Source organism: Xiphophorus maculatus, chromosome 23, assembly GCF_002775205.1.
Source record: "Xiphophorus maculatus strain JP 163 A chromosome 23, X_maculatus-5.0-male, whole genome shotgun sequence".
In the NCBI taxonomy this organism is placed as follows: domain Eukaryota; kingdom Metazoa; phylum Chordata; class Actinopteri; order Cyprinodontiformes; family Poeciliidae; genus Xiphophorus; species Xiphophorus maculatus.
In genome coordinates, this window is record NC_036465.1 from 8,105,566 (window position 1) to 8,121,416 (window position 15,851).

The 15,851-nt window shown below is 35.5% G+C and overlaps 1 protein-coding gene across 1 annotated transcript; it reads left to right on the plus strand.

Moving 5' to 3' along the window:
• The first annotated feature begins 179 nt into the window (after positions 1–179).
• Positions 180–14,429, plus strand: taf7l (TATA-box binding protein associated factor 7 like). The gene is made up of 12 exons (XM_005799511.3): positions 180–377; positions 807–883; positions 969–1,047; positions 2,755–2,888; positions 3,203–3,323; positions 3,432–3,490; positions 3,947–4,019; positions 7,665–7,778; positions 8,718–8,912; positions 12,596–12,708; positions 13,829–13,888; positions 14,116–14,429. The coding sequence occupies exons 1-12, from the start codon at positions 359–361 to the stop codon at positions 14,158–14,160; spliced, it is 1,089 nt and encodes a 362-aa protein (XP_005799568.1). The 5' UTR covers positions 180–358; the 3' UTR covers positions 14,161–14,429.
• The last annotated feature ends 1,422 nt before the right edge of the window (positions 14,430–15,851 follow it).

The window sequence follows — 15,851 nt, forward strand, 5'->3', positions numbered from 1 at the left end:
GTTCAGATTTAAATAACTCACCCGTAACTTAAATAACTCAAACAACTCTTGGATGCAGAGATGAGTCTTGTACTTTTCGGATGATCATGCACATTTTTAATTTCACAATTCTTTTGTTGATAGGCGTCAGCGGAAGTATACAGACGAGAAGGCGTAAACATTCAACAAATCCGAGGAGGACATGAACGCAGCACAGCACATCACTCTACAGTTAGTTTAGCATATGGCTAATCTCTGTGGTCAGACGATACCTTGATTACATCTAAGTCGTTCATTTCGAGGTTTTTTTTGTTAGTATTATTCTTTGCGGATCTGCATTTCATTTCTACTGCAGGCTTCGTAAATCACGAAGCTGGAAATGACGTCTAAAATTAAAGGTCAGCGCTATCATTTAGCTTTCTTTGCTAACATTAGCATTTACTTACCTTGGTTTTTTATTATTTATGTTGCATTAACCACATCTGCATTGGAGGAATGAACGCAAACAAGTGTAATACAGTGTGATAAGTTAAGTTTACTGCATTATATGAATGATAACAATAGCAATGTAAACGTTACAGTCTATGGTAAACGTCTTAAGTAACTATGTTTACCTGTTCTGTTTTGCATTATAAATAAAGCGTGACAACTGCAGTAAGCTTTTGGTAAATAAGTTCATTTTGTTTAATTTGATTGTCTTCCTATCCAACTCCGTGTTTAACTAGAAGGTTTAATTTTTTAAAATACCATATTCATGATAAAATAAGCCACAAGCTCTTAGTAAACTCAAAAATTATACCAGATCCCTGTTTATGTTTTGATTCTAGTGGGAAAGGTCGGCTCCAAGAACAAAGAAGATGCTCCTTATGAGCTGGAGAGCCAGTTTGTCTTGAGGCTTCCTTCGGTGAGGAAGTTTACTCCTTTAATAAAAGTCAGCATGGTACACTGTGTGTTTAAAGTGATGTGAATTCACTTTCTATCTTTTTCAGGAGTATGCCTCAACAGTCAGAAGGATAGCACAGTCCAGCAGTATGAACATGAAAGACAGACTTACAATCGAGCTGCACCGTAAGTTACTTTATCAGTATTGCTGCCACTGTTCTGTGCCATACGCTTGACCTGTTTGTTAAACTACTAATTTCACTTCATTTGATCTTGAAATTAATCTCACAACATCTGCATTGCTGATGGGAGGTTATCATGCACTTATTATGTAAAGGAATATAATTTTGATTTCAACCATTGTTTTATATTGGTCTTTAAAACTGAAACTGTGTGCAGGAGTTTGAATTTATTGAGAATTTCCTCTAATGCATACAGAGCCTAAATAATGCATAAGGACTCAAATATGAATATCTGCTCCCATAAACTCCTGGTATAATTCTGACTGGATGTTTGGCAACTCTTCCTAAAGTTAATAAAAAGTTGCTACTTTTCTGGCACTGGCACAGTTTTTAAGCAAAGCCTGTAAATTTTTAGTTGGGTTGAAGTTGGGGTCATCAAGATTCAACAAGGTATTTCAACAGGAAAATGATTCAAACACACATCAAAACTGAAAAAATGAACAAATCCGAGCATCATTACACATCTAAAATAATCCCTTACATCATTCCCACTGAACATATCTGAACTATACTTTAACACTAAGTTGATGGCAGGAAATCAACCAGTTTAAGTTAATTCTATCAATGCTGATAAGAAGAATGATCGACAGTAAATTCAGAATTATGCCTAAACTTCAATCATGACTTTGAAAACAGAAGAATATTTAGCTAAATATTAGCGGGGTTGCATTTGTAGCCCTTCTTTGTTCATCTTAAGTCCAGTAGGTTGACGTCACAACAGATACAATCAGGCTTATTGAGTGAAATGCACAACATTAACTATGATAACAGTCAAAAACATTTACAAAACCTGGAAAAATTACTCATGAAACCTTTTATATAATTAAATTGGTCAAAAATCTGTGTTAAAATATAAAACTGATAAAGAAAACATAGAGCTGATGATAATACATACCACAGTTACAGACGGCAACAGAAAAAGGAGATAAGCTGTCTGTTACTGGTTGCTATGGTAACCACCAACTACTCAAATGTAACTTTTTGACTAAAAAAACAAATTTGAAGTCTAAATAAACCAATTTTGACAATGTGTAATTATGTTGAAAATAAAATTCTGTTACATATTTAAGTTTGTATTGATGTTTTTGACTTTGAGCGTATAGAAGAAGATTCTGATTATATTTATTATGTGCTTAATATTAATCAAAGTTGATTCATGTTTTCACCAAGAAAAAAGTAGTACAAATACATCTCTCAAAAGCATAAAATTACTTCATGTGAACTTCTGTCTTGAATGAGTTTTATTTTTACGTTCTGTTGGTTTCATATGTATTAGATTTTTGTAACATTTTAAATACTGCAAGGTTAGTTTTCAGTGAAAGCACTGCTGATTAGCAAATCAATTATATACTTGCTTATGGTTAAATTAAATTTGGTGGATTCAACAATTTTACTTCTTCTGATCATTATTGCGATAAAAAAAAAAATGTAGTAAAAATAATAACAAATATATTTTAACTTTCCTGAATTGTATGGACACAGAATTTGGATATGAATCCATAAAAGCCCTGAAAAATGTTGGGATACATCTGGAAGTCCTATGTGTTTAGTTTTTTAGTTAAGAATGTTAAAAGGTAGTTCTTTTTTCCATCTGATCAGAACGCAGTAAAAACCAAAATGCTTTTATTTCTCATTTTGCTCCGGTTTACAGCGGACGGTCGTCATGGGATCGTGAGAGTCGATCGTGTTCCTCTGGCCTGCAAACTGGTGGAGCTGCCATGCATGATTGAGTCCCTGAAAACAGTAGACAAGAAAACATTTTACAAGACAGCTGATGTCTGTCAGGTAAACCTTAATCTCAACTTAAACTTTTTCTTCTGTTTTTTTAGAGCAACCTTAAATTTGATTACATTTCTTATTTTTATTTATGTGGGATAATCCAGTTGATCATTGTGAAGGGGAAGTTAAACAATAAATGTTTTCCAATTTATTTGTACAAATCAGGATCAGAAAATTTTGAAAACCATCCACAATTTTCCTTCCATTTCACAATTATGTACTACCTCATGCCCAAAGAAATTATTCAATTTCGCAATTTTTAATATGACAAAGTATTAAAAATTGTTTAATAATTCAATGTTTTCTGTATCTGTGGTTAGATGCTGGTGTGTACACTAGATGGAGACCTCTACCCTCCTTTGGAGGAGCCAACCGGCACTGACCCAAAGACTAAAAAGAAAGACAAAGACAAGGACAAGAAATTCATCTGGAATCATGGCAGTAAGTTGATAAATATCCTCACAGGTCTTTATTTTTTAAAATTTTAGCTAAAAATGTCTTATATTAGCAGATTGTCTTCTTGCTAACTCTGTCGTTTCACGTCCACAGTCACCTGCCCTCTGAAAAACACGCGCAAGCGAAGATTTCGGAAGACGGCGAAAAAGAAGGTTTCAACATAGTTTTTTTATTTTTTATTCCCCTCCAGCATTCCTCACCCGTCTGCTTAGCATACTGTTTGATGACCTGTCTCTTTTCTGAGCTCTCCTCCAACAAGACATTTACATTTCATGAAACAGTGGTGAAAGTGAAAACTAAGATTTACATATAAATAAAGCATTTTGTCTTAGTTTTCCCCAAAGGCATACAAAAAAAAAACCATTTCACAATAGCTTTGATCAAAGTGAACGTGAGCGAGCCGAAGCTCTACACTTCTACTTTGTCTTGTGAATGGATTTTCCTAAAGGTGTGGAGCAAAGCCATATTGATTAGGCCTCCTCTGTTTCAGTCGCTAATGCCCTTCCTGGCCGGCAGCCAGCTGCTACCTTCACGTGTTTGTGTTTGTGTGTATGTGCATGTTGGTTTACAAGTATCCTGATCTTTCTCTGCTTTTCCCCCCGCTGCAGTACATTGAATCTCCTGATGTGGAAAAGGAAGTGAAGAGGCTGCTGAGCACAGACGCAGAGGCTGTCAGTGTTCGTATCCTTTTAGACACCTGCGGTAAAAATATTCAGTGCGTCCACTGGAAAACTGCGCGTGTTGTTGTGCTTTACCAAGCAAAATAAATCTCCTACATGTTGAAGAAAGTAGAAGATCACACATTCAGGTTCATCTCAGTATATTAGAGCAGGGCTGTCAGACTCACTTTTATTTTGGGCTGTATCAAAAGTCTCGATGCTCTTAAAGGGCATTTTATTTCAGAATGTATTAATAAAACCCACTAAACTGTTAAAATACCAATAAATAGCTGCTTGTTTCAGTATTCAATAATTGTTTCTTAAAATTAAATAATATTGAACATCTTTTTACACTGGTCAGTCCATCCAGGATTTTGTGATTGTCACAGTTTGTGGTTCTAATTTAGAAATATTTGTAAGGAATTTTTATTATATTTGCGTTAATGTCTGATCTTAAGTGTGACTTTTTATCAATCGCTGTATCGATCATGCACTATAACTTGATATCAGGTAAGGTTGAGGCAGCAATCACTTAAACCCAACATTTTTGGCCAATTTTAAGAAAAATTTGCAGTAAAAATCAGAAAAAAATTGGGTATCTGTTGATATTTGTGTGGATTTTGCAGATTTGTGAAAAACTGGAGGGACTAATTTATGTAATTTGAAGTTTTAAGGGACATAAAAATCCCAATTTTATTCAAAAAGAGATTCTCATATAAATTTTCTACATAGTGCCGGTGTTTATTTCTTCTGATTTTGTACAATTTATTCTCTTTTTGCATTAAATCTGCCATGGAAGTGATCAGCCTTGGGCTCTGCTGAAGTGATTAGGAAGCCCTGGTTACTTTAATCGTGACTTTGAGCTCGTCTGTATTGTTGGTCTTGAATCGTTTCTCTTCTTCTTGATCTAAAACTTATTGGTTTAGGTCAGGTGCTGTTAGTAAATCAACTATCTCCCTAAAACTCTTGATTTTGCTTTCCAATCTCATGGCTGCCATTATCTTTGCTGCATTCGCAAAATTTTCTACCACACTTTTTCCTTCCACTCAACTTTCCATTGATCTATTTATGTCTTACTTTCTTTGTGGGTGATTGTCAGTGACTGCTAGACAACTTAGCCAGTAGCTTCTCCATTATTATGCAATCCAGAACAAGACTGTATTATAACATTTCTGCATGAAAAACAAAAATAGGATGGGTTTATTTAAAATTTTGCTCTTCTGAGAAACAGGACCTTACGCTGTTTTCTTTAACATTAAGACATATCCAAAAAGATTAGCAGAAATAAATATTTGAAAAAAACAACAAGTTTTGTTACAAGTAACTTTACAGAAATATGTAGGAGTTTGTTTTAAGTAAATAATTCCTTAGTGTTGATGGTACTAGGTCCACTGTCATATTAGTTAACTAATGAGACATTTTCCCCATGTTATAACTGAAGTGTTAGTTTTATCTTATTTCCAGGGTACAACGATATTTGAAACTTGTTTAAATTTGGTCTTTTTGCAGTGCATTATACATTATGACATATCTCAGCTGAGTTACTAATGTAGATGGAATCAGGTTTCGATAATAATCTATTTTATTGTGTCAATTTCATTTAACCTCCACACATTGTCTTTCTAATGTTTTTATTATAATTAATTTTTGCTGGGCTGTGATTGGTCAGACAGTGGAAATGCCCACAGTTTTTATACGATTAGATGTTTAGGTGGAGCGTCTTTCTTCTCTCTGGTGTGACAGCCATATTTGCTCCCCTGACTTTTATTTTCCCAGCTGGATTTATCCAACACTCAGCCTCCTTCCCAGCTCACCTTACTTGCCTCTGTGTAAAGCGTTTGTGGGTGAAGATGCGGTGTGAAAAGAAGCTTTTAAGGTCTCTGATGAAGCTCTGAGCCTGCCTGACAGAATAAGAGCACAGGAAGGCTGCTTTGTGAGGCTACTCGCTGTGAGTTAATTGAGACGGACTGTTCATTATCACTGCTTAGTTGAGCACTGTAAACCTAGATTATTTATAGATCCATTGTTTGCATGCAGCTTTAGACATACACACAACATATGCAGGTAGAGATGTGGACAAAGCTGGAAAAAGATCTGTTTCTACAGTGGGGAAAAATTAAAATAGTTTTTAATACAACCAACAGTAGGAACATTATTAAAGCTCCTCCTCTGCATACTCTGCATAACCTTTTTTGACAATAGAACAAGACTTGTCTTAGAGCATTTCTCAAGTTTGGTGCTTACAGAGAGGAGAATCCTTCAGCATTCCTCTTTGCACAACCTTTCCTTTTGCTTTTTTCTCTTAAGATCGCCCCACAAAAACCATGGAAGAAGTCTGATTTTGGAGCATTTCTGAGTTGATTTGGCCACATGTGTTAGATGAGGGGTGTCAAACTCATTTTTGGGCCACTTTAAGATCTTAAACATCCTCAAAGGGTGAAATGTGTTGATAAAACTACCGATTAACAAATTGTTAGTTATATCTTTCTCAACATATGATGAGTATGTCATAAAAATAACCTATTTTCACATTGTAATTTGACACTATGCAAGAAACTGATTGATTTTTATGGCCCTCTATGGCAGGGGTGTCCAAAGTGCGGCCTGGGGACCATTTGTGGCCCTTGGACTGAGTGTGTGTGACCCTCAAAAGCTTTTGAGAATGATAGAAATTAGGACTTTTTATTTTTAAATCAGGATGAAGTTATTACCAACATTATTTTCTCATAATGGAAAAAGTTAGGTACAACACAAAGTCTTTTTATAGCCAAGCTTATATTATTAGTATAAAAACATTTATTCAGAGATTTTTACTGACTTTGCTGAACCAAAATCAACTTTTATTTAATCTACTGAACTTGGCTAATTATAGCAAGTATTTTAACAGAAAGTGACCTAAATTATGTTCTTGTAGCTGAGAATAAATTTGTTATACTGTGCCCAAAATAATTTGAAAACAAGATGCCTTTCTTTAAATATAGCACACCTACAGAATCATTTTTATATTTAGGATCTACAATGAATAACCTCCCTTTCTACTACCGTAATAAATTTGTTTTACTACTTTATTTGCTTGATTTTAGTTTTTGTACTCTTTTTTTTTTTTTTTTTTTTTTTTGGCCTCAAGTTTGACACGTATTTTAGATTATTTTCCTGAATAAATAAATATTAGAACTTTATTCTGGTAACTTTATTCTTATATTCTGACTTTAATCTAATAATTTTATTTATTTACTTTCTTTCTTACAGAAAATTATTTAAAAAACTCCACATATTTGCATTTTTTATTTACGACAGGAAAGGTTCTTCTCTGGCAAACCTCACAAGGAACTGGTTGGCATGACGACATCGTCAAATGGTTGCTATGGATACTGGCAGACCCTAAGAAGCCACTCCTTAAAATTTTTCCCTTGCTGTCCTGCTCACTGTATATATAGGATAAATTAAATACAACTTTGTAATTATTAGCAAGTTATCATAATACTATCTTAACATGGATGTTTTTCCTATTAAATAAACATCCTATTACAATAGAATATTAATTTATCTTCAAGGTTTTTAACCCCGTTTTTACCAGACGTGCTGTTCATTTGGTGTTGATTTCTTTGCAACACTGTGGATAAGTGAAGTTTCTGGAAGTTGTTTGACCTTAACTCCAGATGTCCAGGGTGGGAGATCATAGCAGAGGATGAGTCCAAAGAAGCCGACCAGCACGGCTCTCTGGCCAATCTGGACTCTTCTCCCGGCACCTCGGGGCACAAGATGGGTCATGGAGCCTCAGGTAAAAACACCGCAACTTATTCATTGTATGAAGTGTGGAGAAAAAATGATTTGCTGATTTTGTAGGTCTGCTTAATAATGAAGAGTTTCAGGCAAAAAATAATTCCCATCCTTTGGGTCGCCGTGGATACATTGTGAAAGATTTAGTTTGCTTTGAGTTTCTCACTTTAATTTGTTAAAAATAAAAATAAACCAGTGTTTCTGTTTGCTGTGTGTTAGTTATACAATGAAAGGAAAATGAATCAATTTGATTTTACCAACACACTAACAAAAAAAATTGTGGATGTTCAGCTGTTGATGAAATAATTGCTTTGCGGGTTAAGATGATAAATCACTTTCAATCACAATCATTATATTTTAATTTTCTCATCATAAATGTCAAAATATTTTTAGGTATTCATATTAAAAGCAAGATGGCTCCCAGCCATATTCCTATGTTACCTTCTTGTGGTTTAACAGTTTTGGTTGTTTGGTGCCAGACATTTTGTTTTGTTTCGTTTTTCCAGGTTATATTGTACTTTTGCAATTTTGGAAATGTTGTGCTCTGATGTCTTGGCTACAAAAATGTGGTTTTGGGTCCTGTTGTGGGATTGTAGTTTGAAGAAGTCAAACAACCTAAACAAATTATAAATGAGATATGTCATATTCATAATTAATTATTACAAAGAGAAATAAATTGAAAGTCATTTGAAAAAGGTCCATTGAAATGAACTGGTCTTTCCAAGAAAACAAAAGGTAAGTAGGAATAAAATATAGCTATGGTTGGTGAAAAGGTGAAATCTCACATTTCCTGCCAAACATTGTTTGTTTGTGATCACCATTAATTCTTATTTTCATTTTAGCTTAATAGGAACTAAGCTGTATGTAATGTGAACCATTTTTCCTTTAGGTGATCAATTTTAGGTTTCAGCATTTTTCTGATTTGTCTCATTCTCTAAAGTCCCACACGACGAACTGAGGGAGATCTTCAACGACATCAGCAGCTCTAGTGAGGATGAGGAGGATGAAGGGGACCGGCACGACGACGAAGACCTGAACATCATGGACACTGAGGACGATCTGGTGCGGCAGCTGCAAGACAAGCTGAACGAGTCGGACTCGGCTCAGAATGAAAGCGACAGAAACAACCAGATAGGTGAGGAACAAACGTTAGCATCATGAGCTCTCTGCTGGTTGAATTCATTTCAGTGAGGACTGCCAGGTGAATAGAAAGTGAACTTTGACCCCATTACTCTTTACACATTCTCTGTTTATTATCTAGCATGCTGTTTTCTCTTGCACACAGGACTTAGATCCAAATACTTAGAGGTCATCATAAAGGATTAGCCCCACTAAAGAAAGAGTAAGAACAACCCTGACTGATTTTTTTCTCAGAATTCAGAATGTTTTTCAGAATTTTTACTTTTTCTCAAAATTCTCACTTTTTTCCCAGAATTCAGTTTTTTTTCCAAAATTTTTACTTTTTGTCAAAGTTCTGACTTTTTCCAAAAAGTCATAATCTAAGTTTCTTACCCTTTTTTCCCTCAAAACTCAGACTATTTTTTCCTCAAAACATTCAGAATGTGTTTATACATTTTTACTTTTTTCTCAAAATATCACTTTTTTTCTCAAAATTCAGATTTATTTCCGAATGTTTACTTTTTCTCAAAGTTCTATCTTTTTCCCCAAACAATTTTAGATAAAATATATATTTTTGTTTTTAGATTTACAACCTTTTTTCTTTCTTTCTGACTTTTTTCCCCTCACTCTTAGCTTTTGCTGATAAGGCTAAAGCTTAGTGTGATACAAATTCTGACATTTTTTCTGAGAATTAAGTTTTCTTTCTGAATTTTGACTTTTCTCTCAAAATTGTGACTTTTTTGTCTCAGATTCTGACTATTTCCCCCCCAAAAAAGTAAACATCTTGAGTTTTTTCTCAGAATAAAAAGCCAGAAATCTGAGACTAGAGTCAGAATTTTGACTTTTTTCAGTTGCATTAATCCTCTTTTGTATAAATGGTATGTTCTCTTGTCTTTCCTATTTTAAAGAACAGCTAAAAGAAATGAAACCCCATATGTTACAACTTTAAAAAAAGCTGTTATAGCTTTTTTTATATTAAATTCTCATAATTAATGAAGCCATGTGCTCTTCTTATTTTCCCTACAATCCACTTGATGACAAAAAGACCCTGACTGGATCCTCTGGGCAGGGTTCAACTGTTTACTTCAAAAATAAAAACAATACAGATGAAAATTATCCTCAAAAATGATAAAAAATTAAAGAATAATAAGAATGAGATCAAAAACCTGTGTGGTTCCGGTCCAGCTGCATACACACACACACGCACACACACACACACGCACACACACACACACACACGCACACACACACACGCACACACACACACACACACACACACACACACAAACCTCTTTAACTGTCTAATAAGCAATTATATTTGCTAGTTTAGTTTCTTATATTACAAATCCTTATGCATGAGAGGTTCTAACCCGTAAAATATCGTCCTGTCCATATTTGAACCTGTAAATAGTCACTTTTATCCAAATAAACATAAATCATCATAAGAATTAACTTAATTTATCCTGAAGATCTCAACAAACTCAAACTGAATTTATGCTTCTGAAACTTTCTTTAACTACTGTAAAAAAAGAGGTAATTTAGTGCTAGCTTTGGACAAAACGTTTGGCTCCTTCTTCCTCTTTTAATTTTGCCCGGGATCGGCGAGTGACGTTCTCCGTGGGCGACGTGCAGCGACCGCGTACTGCTAAAACGAAACAACAACAAAGCGTGTTGACGTCACAGATCACAGAGTTTAATCTCATACAAAGCAATCAACAACAAAGCTGCAGAGGAACAGAGATATGCATTTTTCTCATAAAAATAAAGACACACAAGGAGGAAGACAGACAGACACAAAACAAAGACAAACAACAAGCAAAGACGTCTTTGGAGAGAGAGCCAATGCAAAAAGCAAAAAAGTGGCAACTCTCTGGATTTTCTCTCCTAACACGAAATCATATAGTAAAGAGGTGTTTCTCTATTTAATTTATGCATTCTAGGCGTTCCCCTTGTTGACCAACTGGAAGCTCCCAGAGAAACTTGGAACTCCCCTCAATCTACGCAAAGATCAAAAGGACCATCTGCCTTCTACCGAAACAAAAGAGCGGATAGCTGGCCCTGACCCCCCGTGGCTCCCTCGGTCATTCTGAGTACAGAACGACCTGAGATAAGACCTCACAGATACCTGAGAAATCTAAAGTCTCTGTCTCCCAAGGAAAATGCAAATTTTATGGCTTCGCCTGTGGCCTGGCCTCACAGTGGGGGTCCCATTGAGAGATCTCCCTTAATCAACATTTGGTTCCTGTGTCTCTGAATGCTTACCCATCTGGTTTAATTTTAAATGCTCAACACAAACCTGTTCAAAATAAGAGTGTTCCATATACCTTTTAAGATTAACTGTATTAAGCATTAAAAATAATCATATTTCCTTAACACTACCTTATTAACTGAAATTAAATGTTGGATTTTTTGAATCACATTTTGTTGTTGCTGTAAGAAAAGGGGAATTTCTTCTACAGAGTTTTAAGCATCTTTACCAAAGGTGCCAATAACTAAAGAATTTGTATAAATTAGTTTAAAACTGATTCAAGTTAAGCTATTTAGTTATTATATTAGTCTATAACCCCCTTTTGGAGAGTGCAGTTTTCTCTATGAAGTTTATTACCATAGTTAAAATATTCATGTACAAAGGCCAAAGGATGATCCCAGATCAAGGCTCGTATTTGTTAAATGTAAAATATGGACATGAGTGCCAAGTGCAGACTCTTTAATTTAAACGTATTCACATTCAAATAACCTCCTTACCTAGGCTGTATGAAGCAATAGGCGCCTTAGATCATGCAATGTTTCACGCTGGGCTTGCAAGTCCCACCTCAGGGTAAATGTTCCGCCTCTTAGCCAACGCAGATGTTAATTTTTCAGTCCTAGTTGTCACAGCGACAAGGTTGGACTTTGGACGAAAGTTTGACGTTAAATTAAATCAGATCACCCTCAGGTACTTGTCAAAACAGATGTGAAAAAATAAATAAATAATCTGAACTTTTAATAAGAGCTGAGTTTTTTAGGTCAGACATCACACGCTCAGAGTTAAATAAATAGCCCCTCTTTCACTTAAACACACACGCTGTGCCCCTCACACACTGACAGCTCTCAGCTAACCAGCCTGACAGGTGTTATATCTCAGCATGCAGCTCAGGCAGCTGCCCGCTCTGGCAGCGCTCTGCCTCCTTATCTGCATACATGAAGCTGTCAGTCAGCACCACTGGTCAGCTCCAAACACACTTTATTCCCAGTGTGTTTCAAGCTGGCTCACAATACTTCCTGCAGCAGTTCATGGTTGTGATCAGCGACGCCGCAGTGGCTGCTTCTTCAGTAATTTAACAAAACACAGCAGCTGCACCAGAATATTAAGCACCAGTCGTTACAAGCAGAGAGTGGGTACAATTAATTTGATTAATTAGGATGCTGATGAGGCAAAAGCTTAGCGTGACACAGTCCGATTCAATTTAATATGGAAGTTAAGCCTACAGTGGTCTGATTTAGTTCTCTCAATTCCTTAAATTGAACAATTGTTTCCTTTAGATCCAATTTATTAGACTCCTCTTCTTGTGCTAAAGGTGTATGTCTTGTCCCTGGAGTGCTGCTTGTGAAGATGCTCCTGTAATTTTTCAGCTTTGCTGCACAGGAAAGCAAACACTTTGATGTTTTCTTTATGTTTTTTATATTTCTAACATACGAACCACCTGCTGTTTTCTGCAGTTATGGACTATCAGGTGCAGATTAACAACATAAAGGCCAAGCTTCAGGACACGCGTGCCAGAAAGAAACAGCAGGAGGAGCTCATCATGAAAGTGGAAAACCAGGCCCTGAAGGTGAACAGCGAATCCAATTTAGGATTACACCACAGAAACACAAAATATCACCAAGTAGTTTTGGTCTAGTTTCTAGTAGGGGTGCACCGATTTAGCCAGCCGATTTTCTTCATTTTGGGAGATGGGTGATGAGCTGATTTTTGAACCCAATCTTATCTACCTTGGCAAACGTCTAAAAATCAACCGCTGTCCTCTTTTGTTCTCCCGTTGGAGAGGTTTGACTGATCGACCGGGCAATCGACTGCAGATGCAGTCAGTGCACCCCTAATTTCTAGTGCAAATATTTTACTTGAAATAAGACAAAACTAATTAACTTATCAACAAGATACTGGTGCTTTGTTTCAGTAAATAACTCCTAAATATTGAAGAAAAATCATTAGTTCCGAATAACATTGGATAAATGTCTTGTTATAAGTGAAATAATATAGTACTTTTTAATCAATATTAAGAATTTTTTTGATGTAACAAACTCCTATATTTTGCTGAAAAGTCATTTGTGAGTTTTGTTTTATTTCAAGTTTACTAAGATATTTGCATTAAAACCAGACCAAAAATACTTGTAATAATTAGTGTTTTTGCAGTGCAGGGTTAGTTTATGCAGAAATATGTCTTCACTGAGCAGGTATTTAATTTCATTCATGATTGAGTTGGTGAATCCTGCAGAAACCCTGTTTTTTAAATCAAATTTAAAGGGGATGGATAAAAATTTATGCCACACGTTTTATATTTTGGTTGTAAAAAATGTTCTATGTGTTTAAGGAGCATTTCTATGGATTGCTATTTAGCATAGAAAAACAAAAAAATCTCCCTCTTCAACCCTGCGCTCTTTATTGAAAACTTTACAATGAGTGGAGCATGAGCAGACATGGGGCTTTTTTCATGTTGCCATTTAGAGCTCTCATTTCCTGGTGTTTTGGGACCGTCTCAGGCTCATCACCAGTCGTTATTATCACAGTCGCGTGGAAAAGGTCAGCCGTCTCTGACTGGCATTCCAAGTGGCCTTTCTGTCACAGAGAAGATACTGACATGAGCAGACACACATTTAAAGCCATCACACTTTAATGAGGCTCAGCATGTCGACTCCTACTAATCCTGTTTGTGTCTCTCTCTCTCCTCGCAGAATCGCTTCCAAGCCTTGCTGGATGAGATCGTTCAGCAGGAGGAGCAGGAGATGGAGCAGGTGAGTAATTGTTTGGTAATAACTTCACGCTGTGAGCTTTTTAAAGCTCTCGGCTCTAAATACCAGCCTTTACAGAAAAGTTAGAAGGTAAAGTTTAATTTCTTCTGACACTCCCTACTGTGAAATTTATTGTGATGTGAAGAGTTAATTATCATCTTCTTTCTCTGCAGTTTAATTTGGTATTTACTGAGCCTCAATCATATATATTTTGTCCCCCCCCCCAACAGCTGGCCTCGCTTCAGGAGCAGCTGGACTCCCTGATAGAGAAGTGACCAGCAGGGGGCAGTCTCTTATCGTCTTCAGCCTCTCATCATCAGGAGAAAGGGAGGAGGACTGTGTCCTCATTCAGGAAGGAGGCGTCTTTTATCAACGAAACTTGCCTCGTCATTCCAATTTGGTCGTTTTTATGTATCACATCTGCAGCATTTTGATTTGTGAATAGTCTAGAAGGTTTTTTTTTCAAGTTGCCACATTATGCATGTGCATTTTGGGCTTTAGGAGGAAGTATTTTGTCATTCTAAAATAAAATATGAGTCTCGGACAAGTTTTGCTTCTGTCTTTTCTGTGTAAGAATGAGAAAGACATGTACCAACATATTCATGTTTTTTAAGCATTTGCTTCATCCATTTAGTGCAAATAAATAAACTTTTTTCTTTATTATTATTAATTGCACATTTTTTTAAACCATTGCTTTAAAAAAAATTATATGTTTCTGCCTTTTTTAACTTCAAAATTAATAACAGTCACGATGAAAATGGCAGAAAGTGAGTTTTTTTTCATTAAGCAATGGTTTAAACAATTGTGCCAGAAGAAGTGGGGGGATTTCCAGTTAATAAAAAATAATATTAATTTTAAGGATGAACTAAATTTAAAACAAGTGGGTCAGATTAAGTGACTGTTTAAGGTAGTGTTGATACACTCACACTTTATTTAGTTGTTTCACACAGAGGGTAAGTGAAGTTCTTCCATTATTCATACCCACTGTCTTTGCTTAGCAGCCAAACATGTAAAAGATCTTTATTTTTGCTCATGAAACAAATGGGAAACGATGGAAATTGAACAAAACCAAAAGGTTGCCATCAGCAAGTCTCTCAGGTGTCCTAAATAATTCTCCTTATTTTACTGGTCTCTGTTTTTGTGCGCCTCATACTAAATGTTAAAAGAAAAATAAAACAGAAATGTTCAAGGCTGAAGCTGTAAGAATCCTCCAGGCAGCGCGGATGGTTCTGTTACAGGAAGTGATCCTCATCTGTGGCCAGATAACCTCAAAACAAATCCATCCTCATTTTTGATAGAAACAGATTAAAGAATAATAGTTTAGGTGTTAGGTGAGAAACTCAAGAAATTGCTTCTGTGAAATTGCTTAGTTGAATTAAATAATAGTGTGAATATTTGACATTTAGAATTGGTTGGTTTTTTTCTGACCCATCTTCTTTTACAGAGATATATTTTAAAAAGGCTGAATATGTGTAAGGGTGTTATTTTTCTTTTATGTGTCTATTCTCTTGTCCTTATCTGAACTTCACTTCATTTAAAATGAAGAGCATCAAAGAGTAAGAGTTGATTCATGCTTTAGTAGACCCAAATGGAGGTCATTTTCAGAGCTTTACTTTTAATGAAAAGGAGAAAAAAGTTGTTTTTGACCTGTTCGTCGCTGTTCAAAGAAAATCTGGCCAATTCTGATCACTTACTAATTGATTATTGTCTCCCAACAGAAAATATGTCATTGTATCATGTCTCGTCTCACTAATCTACTCCAAATTATATATATAACACCTTAAAATCAGAAGTACAGTGCATAATAAAGCAACAAAGCAAAAACAAAATAAATAAGCACAACAACAGAAATAAACTAAAACTATATTATATAAATGACTGGCAATACTTTTAAAAACAATTAAAAAGGAAAGCATCAATTAAAATGCACATTTGAATGGAATACATTTATAAAAACATTAATTGG

Coding starts and splice junctions, on each gene's coding strand:
- taf7l (XM_005799511.3), top strand. Junction 12,709..13,828: donor TGGAAAACCAGGCCCTGAAG/GTGAACAGCGAA, acceptor CTCTCCTCGCAG/AATCGCTTCCAAGCCTTGCT. Junction 13,889..14,115: donor AGGAGCAGGAGATGGAGCAG/GTGAGTAATTGT, acceptor CCCCCCCAACAG/CTGGCCTCGCTTCAGGAGCA.